Raw genomic sequence first — 10515 nt, forward strand, 5'->3', positions numbered from 1 at the left:
TCAATCTGTCTTTCATTTGAAGGTCTGTCTGTGTGTAGGCCACACATTTATCTAGTTGTATGCAAGTAAATGGTCAGTTTTATATTATTGCATACAATTTATACGCAAATAAATAAAGTATTAACACTGACCAGCAACAAGACAAAATAACAGGGCCAGTAAAAGCAATTAAAAACTTTTGACTTTATTACCATTTTGGAATACAAACTTGCAGGCCACAATAAAAAATACAGTTTATACAATGAAAAGACTGATCCCAAACAGTTTTTTTGTGCAGGTGTACTGTATGCATGGATGAAGTCGGTGCACAAGGAGAGCTCATTTAAATGACGAGTCTACGGCCACAGTACCGCTTGAACTTAAGACGGTTGGTGCCGACCAGCGTGGGACAATTTTCAAAATCGAGACCATGGCCTGTTGTCACTACACTTTAAAACCATTAATGCATGATCCAAACAAAAAAAATGTGTTTCAGTGCACCATAGTATCTAATTATAAAACTAAACACAAAACTGCTAAACTACCACAATCTGTGAACATATTTAGCCAAGACGAACAAAAATAATTTGTTTTACAGACATGATGCAGTCATTTACGGTGTGTATAATTCCCACGAACAAATCTTGAAAAGCTGATAGTGCTTGTGCACACTTTGTTTCTTTTTTTCCTTTTTGTAAAAAAGCTTAGCATCTTAAGTCCAAAATTGTTAGACAAAAATACTGAACTAAAAACACCATAATACAGACATTGTACTTTAAACATCGCACACTCCTCACCAAGGCTGTTCTGAGACCAGCTGAAACTAACATGGTATAAGTAAGTAAGCTGTTGTCAAGTTGAGGTATGAGTTTCCAGACCAGCGCCAGAGAGCACTAGGCCCGATTGCAGTATTCCGGGTTTTTAAGTCCGAGTTTGTAGCAGCATAAGTTCTGTGGAGAGATCACTGGACTGTGATCCGTTTCCCTGACACGGAGAAGAAAAACCTTTCCAGAAGCACTACAAAAAAATATACCAAGCCTTATTTTTTAAACCAGAGAGCAGGCAAGACATTTCACAAACGTGAGATACAGCCCCAAAAAATGCTGCCTTCCTGTGGAAAAACCAGAACATCCACTTGTACACCGTGGCCAACTCTAAAGAGGATGTCTACAGCGGGTAAGGATTTGAAAGATATGGAATGGTCCACCATTTCACACCTAGTCGAAAAACCATGAAACGAAGAACTACTCAAGAACAGTCAAGTCAAAAGAAATGAGAAACAAACAGCTTGTCAAAGTGACGAGAGGGTCAGGTGCCAACAGAATGTGGATGGACATGAAGCACCTTAGCCCTTGTGCCAAGATGCACAAGATGCAGACTTGATGACTAACAATGGTCTTGCTGAGCGCTTGTATGTCTGTATGCATGTGTCTGTCTGTCTATGTTTTGTAATTATGTGAGAGACGTACCATAGCGTAGGGCTGTATTAAAGTGATGAAAACGTCACACTATACACAGTAAGGGTGACAATGCAACTCACAGAAGCTATACAAAGGTCAGTGGCACTAAGGCCTATAACAAGCTTGGTGGTGGTGGGGGGGGGGGGGTCACTATGGCGACTCATGAACAGACAGCCACTAGTTGTCAAAACATGTCCACAACAACGCATATAGGGCCTCACAGCAATCTCTAAAAGCGTTCTCAAGTGCAGGCGAGACAGGGTCTACCTTTACGATGTATGATTGTGTTTATGAAAATTATTATGTTTAATTGGATGGAAAGGGGACAGAATTGACAGCTGGGTGTTAAAACAGTGGTCAGGGGTTATAAAAGGTTGCACTGAGAATGCGGCAAAAAAACCAAAACACTACAATTTGCGCAAAAACGTTGCTCTTCCACCAAGAAGGAAAAGTGATAGGTGAATATTACTTTTGAATAACTACACAAGCACATGAACACACCAAATGAAAAACAAAGTAGGTAAAGTCACCTTTGTCCAGTATAAAATGACATTAATAGTTCACACATCCAACCAACCAGCTCAGATTCAGATACTTGTATAGAAGGATTACAGAAAAAAAAAAAAATGCAGAAAGCCGAAAAGCAAGTCCTGTGATCTGTTGCTTCTAAAAACTGTCAAATACAGAGTATATTATAACAGTAATCATTTTCAGCCTAAAAGACTCAGAACATGACCTTTACCTGGTGCGCAGACATTACCATTTGACATAAGATGCTAAACCAGAGTGAACAGGACTCCCATATACAAATATACACATACATACAAGCCGTGATATATGTATGGATATACATAGTGTGTCTTCCAGTGGTGTTGCAGAGGAAACGTTAAATGCATGAGTTCTGTGTGACTCCCCCCCCCGTTGGAGCCCGCGTGAGTGTAAGAGTGGACAGAGGTTAATGGCAGGAGCGAGGTTAGGGTGGCTCTGGGGTAAAAGTGTTTCAGTCCAGATCTGGCTGGCAGGAAGCCGTCATATTGAATTATGAGGTAGCGCAAGTTGCACGGTTACTGTTCTTCTTCTTCCTCCTCTTCCTCCTCAGAGGATTCCTTTGAGGGCTCTTCCTCCTTCTCCTGGACAAAAAAAAAAAAAAAGAGAGAGAGAGAACCCGCTTAGAATAATTAGTTTCATTCATCGGAAGCCAAGTATATGACTAACAGGCTTGTGTCTCTGCAACTAGAAACTACTATTAAAAACAATGTTTCCTGTGATCTGCAGGCTTAATGGATCCCACATGAGTCAAAGTAGTAGTGAGTCAGGCTGAGCTGTCGCAGACACCTCCCACCACCTACCAGCCCGCCCACCCACCCACTCACTCACTCTTCCTCCCCTAACACCCACACCACCCACTGATCCACGAGCCCACCAGCCTGCCTCACGTTTGCCTCCGCCCCCACTGGGTCTGCTGCCTTTCATTCATAAAATCCAGTGGCTGGTTCCGTGGGTAACAAGGGGTCATTCCACTTGGTGACTAAAGCAGGCCTTGGCACGGCCCCCAGACAGCTGGACACGAGGAGGAGCTGCTGCTGCTGTTGTGTGCTCTCCTCGTTCAAAAAGGAGTGGAAACGTGCGGGAGGGCAGCACCAGCGCACACACACCGTTTTTTTCCCCCCATGAGTACACAGAACAAGATCCTGCCCCAGGGTTCACCATGAGACATTACATTTAAGCTGAGCAGCAGATATACAGTGGTAGGAAATCGGTTCATCCAGTTAATTTATACTGAACTAAGTACTACTGAAATCAGTAGTTAAGTACTTAAAATGGGGCTGACCGTATTCAAGATGTTTTCAGTGCTACCACAGCTAAACAAATACATAATAATATCAGTGAATTAGTTGGAATATGAGCAACACTTTACTAATTGAGCAACACACTACTAATTGAGCATGTGCAAAGCTAAGGCTCTGCTCTGGATTGAATGACCTGGAAGCTGGAAGGGGAAACAGGAAATGGAGAGCTTCACCAGGGTGACTCAGTCTGGCAGAGCACCCCGCGGCCGTGACTCAAGACCCAGGGATTTCAATGGGCACTTTCTGAATGGGTTTAAACATGTGAGGAGGCAGAGGAGATGGGGGGGGGGGGGGTATTCAGTTTCATGCTACAGGAATGTGTTGAAAAAGAAAGCTTGTGATGACTAAACAGTGAGTCTTCAAGGAAAGGGATGGTGGTGGTGGGTGGGTGGGTGGGTGTGTGTGTGTGTAAAAGTTGTAGTGGAGTTGTATGCTTTCTAAAATGACTTCACAACATAAACGAAGAAGAAGAGATTAATCGTCAAGGCCTCTTCTAACAAACACAACCCATCTGTCAACATATTCACTCAATGATTAATCACACTGCTGAAGCTGCTACATGCACACTGATGCTCCTCAACCACTGCTTCTTGCTACTAAACATTGGACATTACAGCACCAGCTTCCCATGAAAATTAAGGAAGCACACATTACTTTTGCAGTGCAAGGTACCCTCTATGCTACGTTACTATTTGCTTACCAATTACATGCGTACAGTTCCAGCTTTCTAAAAATCAATGTGCGATACGTCTCGGTCACCAAATTACTAATGAGCTGCTAAATAATATCTATGTTACTGTACTATATATGTGCAAAAGAAAGGGGCTGGAGTGACAAAGGGGCTTCATGAAATCCCTCGCCTGATAAGCAGCCAAATGCAAATGTTTTCAGGCATTGCCATGGGCAACAGCCCTCTACACACAAACACACCTTCGGGCACTAAACTGCTCTGCAGTACGGTTGGCTTGTTTAACAGGTGGTTCAATGAAAGGGAATTGCATGCAACTGTGATATGATTAATGTAAAAAAAAATGCTGGGAGAGAAGGAGTGGAGGGGAAAGTTCAGCCCTTACCGCCTTCTTGGGTCGTCCTCTGCGTTTCGTCCCTGCAGATTCTGGTGCCGTGGCTTTCTGTGAGAGCAAAAAAAAAAAAAAGAGTGCAGGGGGAATTAGGTCCACTGTCAAATGCAGTTTCTCAAAGCAGACACTAGAGGGAGCTGGTATTTATATTTGCGGGCAGATGGCCTGAGGGCATTGAGTTCATCGGCTTTTATCTTGGAAAGGACAGGAACTGTTCGCAGGGCACTCCAGTTCGCCGGCCACCTGGTCTGGGGTTCAGAGACAGCTGGTGGGACCGGGCGCGCTCGACCACCGGCATCAGCCAACAGACCCTCACTTACGCACATACAAACAGACACACACACACACACTGCACTACTACAATATAGTATACAGGACATATTGCTACAGAAGTGTGGGTGTGAGTGGGTGAGTTGAATGGGGGGAGGAGGGGGTCAGCTGTTGTCATGACAACAGTAGATGGAAAAGAATGAGTGGTGGGGAGCGAGAGGGGAGGAGCGCATGTGGAGTGGTGGGGGCTGTCAACTTGGAAACAGTCTAACTGGCTGTGCACCTGCAGCACAAAACACACACACACACGAATGCACACACATGCACACACTCTGCAGGCAGGAAACTCAAGGGCAGGAAGATAGGGAGAATAAACCAGCATCTGAGCATTTCAGTTTCATCTGAAGAGCTGTCGGTGAGGCAATCTCAGACAAAAGGATACACGAGTGCAATTTCTGAGACAGCTTTGGGGAAATAGACTATATGACAGTTAACCCACAAATTACTGCAGGACATCCTTTTAAGAACCAGTGTGAAGGGGGGAAAAACTAATGAAAATAAAATAAAAAAGACAAACCTTTGTACCTAAAGTGTACTGTTCTACATACATTTCAGAGCTCAGATTCAGAATAAAATAAAAAATAATAGAACATGAATTGCCTGCAGCATTACATGCATCACCTGCAGCCATCAACTCCAGTTAGCTCTGCTAATGTGACCTGTATTTAACCGGGTTCTGCTGGATCAAAATACCTGGGCTTAATTGGATGTCTGAAAGGTGGCTGCTAAGCCTGTATTACAGAAACCAACTCAACCCGGCCCTGTGTGCACATGATGTCCTTAGACAGACTGGCGGCTTGGACTTACTTTGCCCTTGGCGGCAGTGGCAGTGGAGGTCTTGTTCTTGCTGCCCTTTGGTCTTCCTCTGGGCCTCTTTGGGGTCGGAGACCCACTAGGCTCCTGGAGAGACAGAAAAGAGGAGGATGGTTGGCGATGAGGATGACCAACCTCAAATCGAAACCCAAATCCCCATTGTGAAACCACATGTGACCAACGCACCATGTCATGCTGCAAAAAGGTGTCGATTTCCGCAAACACACAGAGTGTGTTTGTGTGCGTTGTGTACGTGTGTATGTGTGTGTGCTTTAATCCCACAGGGTGTGACGTGGTCTGAATATTTCAGTGAGACTGGCAGTGTCTTCTTCCCCCATCTACAGGACATGTGGGCTCAGGCGGACGCCCTCTGGCCACCCGCTGTCTTCCATGTAACGGAAAATGCAGAGGTAACCATGGCACAGCTTGGGTTAGGCCACAGAAGTGGATCTCATTATTGCACACCATGCACGATGAGTAATAAGACAGAACAGATCGATCTAGACACTGATGCTGATGGCAGTGGTTGCATTCTTAGTTGACGCGGTGTTAAAATCCAGGCTGAGGTGTGAATAATCTGAGGCTTCCCAAAACTGCATCCAGGTTAATGTCCTTCCAGGACAGTAATGCAATAATCTATGCAGTGCTGAACTAAAGGATATTTTTTGTTTCAACATTATACTTTTGTGACACAAAAACTCTTCAGCAGGACAAATTCATTTTACATGAAGTCTTGTGAACAAGAGTAGAATTTTATAACTTAACAATTTAGCACTTAAAAGACTCAACACTTGACTGACACATCTTGCAGGCTTTATAAAATAAAAGGATCTGAGCCAGTATTCTTCAGCCAGGCCCCAGAGTCAAACGTGGGTCACAATATGCAGTTTCTTTGGCAGACAACTTTGTTGCAACACAAAGAAAGCACTGTTCAAGGTCAGCGCAACTGACACCCGTTGCTACTTTAAGACCAACAGGTGGTACATAGTCATGGGTTGCCAAGTTCCATTAAGTGTATCAAGCACTTTGTAAGGGGGGCCGAGGCCAAGCGGAGACCAGAAATTGAGACGGGGCCGGTGCACACACAAAAAAAAATCTATGAGCACAAAAAATGACATTAACTGCATGTTACCCAGCATGGTGGAGACCAACTAACAGACAGCAGGGTATGAGCTTGTAGAGGGGGGAGGGGGGACAAAAGGAGGTAGAAGGGGAAGCACTGGCCACCCATGTTGATACAGTAGGCATGTAGTGGAGCGAGCGAGCAGTGAGCACATGGTTGGACAAAGAGACAGAGCATGCTGGGAGAGTGGGTGCTTGTGAAGGTGCTGGGGCGGAGACTCCAGTTTGGCAAGGCAGTTTATAAAAGCGTGGCATGTGCAAACATGACTTATAAGGGCTTTCAGTTGATGAATGGAGTGGGGGGGAAGAGAGAGAGAGAGAGAGAGAGAGAGAGAGAGAGAGAGAGAGAGAGAGAGAGAGAGAGAGAGAGAGAGAGAGAGAGAGAGAGAGAGAGAGAGAGAGAGAGAGAGAGAGAGAGAGAGAGAGAGAGAGAGAGAGAGAGAGAGAGAGAGAGAGAGAGAGAAAGAGAGAGAAAGAGAGAGACCACAGACTTTGCATTTCCGTTTGAAAGAATGTACACAGAGCTTTGGGACAAACTTCTTCTTGTTTTGCAGAACTGTGCCTGTTAGACTTTTCAAAGATACTGGATTATAACCTACACCAATAGTGAGCCACTTCCCCAACTGCCCAGTGCTACAAGGGCTTGTGGTGTATAAGCGCTTACAAAGAAATTATTAATTCAAGTTAAACAATGGATCCAAATATATTTGAAGGTAGACCAGGCTTTCGTGCCTTCTCTGTCTAATTAAAGTGAACAGCATTAAGTCATGCAACCCAACACCAGCATTAACCTCTGTTAGTGACAGTCACGGCCCAGCCACAGAGTAAGCCCCACTGACTGACTGACCAATGCTTATGCAACACAGAGAGAGACACTCGTGGCGGGTTAGTGTTGGTTTGAACGGTCCAGGTTGCATGCCACCGTCAACCTGCCGAGTAGGATGGTCATTGAAAATAAGCAGAGGGAGGATAGGTGGGTGGATGCATGCATGCAAGTGGGATGGGGGATGGAGGACAGGAGGTCCAATATTAGCACACACACACTTCCAAAAAAGACAATTGTACTTATGTATAGAATGCATGACACATAAAGGTACAACGCTGAATTTGTCTATATTGAGAAAACCTCATGGGCAATTGCATAGGAGAATAGTAGGCTACCCAATAGTAAAATAAAGTCAGGCCTGAGTTTGAAGTAACTGTTAGTCTGACATGACAAACTGAATAAGAGAATTCGTACATGACTATTTGTACATTAGGAACTATCTGATGATGACTTAATAGCTAATAGCATCCTGGCCTACTAAGCACAATGAGTTGTAACGACAAAATGCAAAATGGGTACAGTTGTCAAGATGAGGGTGAATGATGATCTATTTTAATAGCAACTATGCAAAATGCGGTAGCCTAATCAATTCTCCCTCAAGATGCTACACACCTGTGGGTGTTTTCTTGGTCTTCCACGTCCTCTCTTCTCAGCTCCATCCTTCTCCTTCGGCGACACGGTATCCTTGGCAGAGTCACTCATGGTGTTGTATTATAAAACTACGAGAAAAAGGTAAACATTTGCTTCATACGTCGCAATGTGTTACATGCAAAAGCAGTGGGCACTAGCAGAGTGCACTAACCAAAGCAAACAAAACAGCTACTGTATTGACTATCACATGGTTTACCCCAACTATTCCAGCGACAAATGCCTCACACTAAGATAGACGCAATGAAACATACGCGTCATGCAGAAATGAAATGTATAGGTTGCCGTAGCCTACGGTTTACTCATTCAAGTAGCCTATAAGCCGAGCGGATGCACTTAAATAGCCTTGGCGTAAATAGCTGTCGCTGCTGAAGACGGGGTTAGTCAAGAACTGATGTCAGGTGAGCCATGTAGCTACCGGCTTTCTCAATGTTGACAATATAGTTAAGGTCCACGGCCCCGACAAAACGACATATGAAACACTAATTGACACTTCCGTGCAAACGCGTTGCAATATTTCATTAGGATACATACGAATACAATCGCCGATAAAAACAAAGGTTAAGTCGACCCTACCTTAACGCACAGCAAAAATCCTCGCTGCTGAGCTAGCTACAGCAATGCTTGGAAATCAGTTGCTACGGATGCCCCGCAGTTCCAGCGAGGACCGGAATACGCAATCGAAAACACAGTACAAGCACAATACGCACAAACACCAAGCGAAGATTCTTGCCCCTTTAAATTCGTGCCGGGGTAGCTCAATACGCGCACTGTTTCCGCTACTTTTAAGTAAGAACACGAAAATAACTGCTAAATAATGAGATATTGCTTTCCTTAACACGTTTGTGCAACAATGTTGCGATAGCTTTGGTAATTCCACGCAAAATGAAAACAAAGATAATCATTTGTTTAAAGAAAAGCAAGGTCGTCTTAGACAACGATTGATGCATAAATAGGCCTATGTCGAATTCTCAAATATGTCATTGCAAAAAAGTATAACTTACAATATCTATCATATCTAAATTAGCCAGTAGCCTACTTCTGATCAGATTTAAACGAAAAGGCGCCAGCGCTTTACCCGGATAGGTCTTGACCTAATGCTCACGTCTTTGGGACTGAAAATATAAGAAGGCTACACAACCCAGCCCTTTAAATCCTTTTGCATTGGGAGGGGAAATAAAGGAGAGAGGATCACCGAAAGTAGGAAATATATAAATTACCAAATAAATTTACCCGGTCCAGGAGTCAGTCCAAATTGTGCTAAAAATAGAGCACTGTGTCCTCCGAATGAAAGAAAAAAGGCGGCTGCCTAAGGGAGTTCTAGGGCAATTTAAGAGGGGTTCCTCACGGGAAATAGAACAACGGTGGGCGGAGATATGATAAGTAGGCAGGTCTTTCTGATATTTCCTTACCGTGTTTTCATTTCCCCGCCAAATTCTCCGGTGCTCTAACGTGTAAATACACAGCCCGTGGTAGCCTACATCAATGGACTACCGTGTGTACACACTCTGCAGTGTTCGGTAATGTTAGAGTTGGACTCATCTGGGTAGCTTAATGCGGCTCACCTGTGCTCTATTTAGAATTAACCTCAATTCTCCTTAATGCTAAAGATGTGTTAGACCTACTAAATGATTTACCAGAAATGGTCAAATAAAACATAAAAACATTTTTTGTGCAAGTTTGTGCAAGTCACAAATTCATCTATTAAAGTTGTACCCCGGCGTTCAGCTTAGATCAGGCATGGCTGTAATTGGTTTTAAATACAGGCTACTGTAGGCTAACCATCTATTCTGCAGACAAAGAAATGCATAGACTAGATATCTTTAAGGGCGATCAATGCCCAGAGCGCTAGGTGTCAGTGTAAATTTACACGTCAATTCAGCACAGTGGGGAAGATATTGGGGAGAAACTGGGGAATATGTCACACCTCTGGAGCGTTCTTCTAATTGTGATGGTTATCAGCCTTGCAAGACAATTGAGGTAGGCCTACCCCCAATACAACTTTGTAAAGTTAATAAACAAAAATAATTCGTTTGTAGGCCTACTGCAATCACAATTTTGCAAACCTGTATCAAAAACCTGCATGAACTTTACATCATCTAACACTGTTTCAATCTATTTCAAACACTGAGAAGTTTTTGTAACCATATTTCCTACCTAGTGCAGCACTTTTTCAGTGTTACCACAGTGGTCTTCGGAGATTCTGCCCTGCCCTAAAACCTCCCTCTGCTTATATCTACAACGGCTCTCCATTCCAGAAGTCTCATTCCCTGAGTCACTCACAAACACTGACACATCAGGGTTCCAGGGATTTGTGAGTAGGAGACAAGAGGAAGGAGACGAAAAAAGAGATAGGTTACTTGTGTTGAAATGTAAAGGAATGAAACAAACTGAGTTTAAAAAAAGTT

General features: G+C 43.8%; 1 protein-coding gene across 5 annotated transcripts; it reads right to left on the reverse strand.

Moving 5' to 3' along the window:
• Nucleotides 1–163: 163 nt before the first annotated feature.
• Nucleotides 164–10285, reverse strand: hmga1a (high mobility group AT-hook 1a). 5 transcript variants are annotated; one of them, XM_076276649.1, is made up of 5 exons: nucleotides 10265–10285; nucleotides 8072–8178; nucleotides 5506–5598; nucleotides 4363–4419; nucleotides 164–2569 (listed from the first exon to the last, which is right to left on the reverse strand). In XM_076276649.1, the coding sequence occupies exons 2-5, from the start codon at nucleotides 8159–8161 to the stop codon at nucleotides 2504–2506; spliced, it is 306 nt and encodes a 101-aa protein (XP_076132764.1). In that variant the 5' UTR covers nucleotides 8162–8178; nucleotides 10265–10285; the 3' UTR covers nucleotides 164–2503. The 5 variants fall into 5 exon arrangements, with proteins under 5 accessions (XP_076132764.1, XP_076132761.1, XP_076132759.1 ...); XM_076276646.1 differs by lacking the exon at nucleotides 10265–10285 and adding an exon at nucleotides 9341–9425; XM_076276644.1 differs by lacking the exon at nucleotides 10265–10285 and adding an exon at nucleotides 9328–9419.
• Between the last annotated feature and the right edge of the window lie 230 nt (nucleotides 10286–10515).

Source organism: Alosa pseudoharengus, unplaced genomic scaffold, assembly GCF_046254945.1.
Source record: "Alosa pseudoharengus isolate Yale_2024_CS ecotype anadromous, Long Island Sound unplaced genomic scaffold, YU_APseudo_1.1 YU_APseudo_1.1_scf_9, whole genome shotgun sequence".
Lineage (NCBI taxonomy): Eukaryota > Metazoa > Chordata > Actinopteri > Clupeiformes > Clupeidae > Alosa > Alosa pseudoharengus.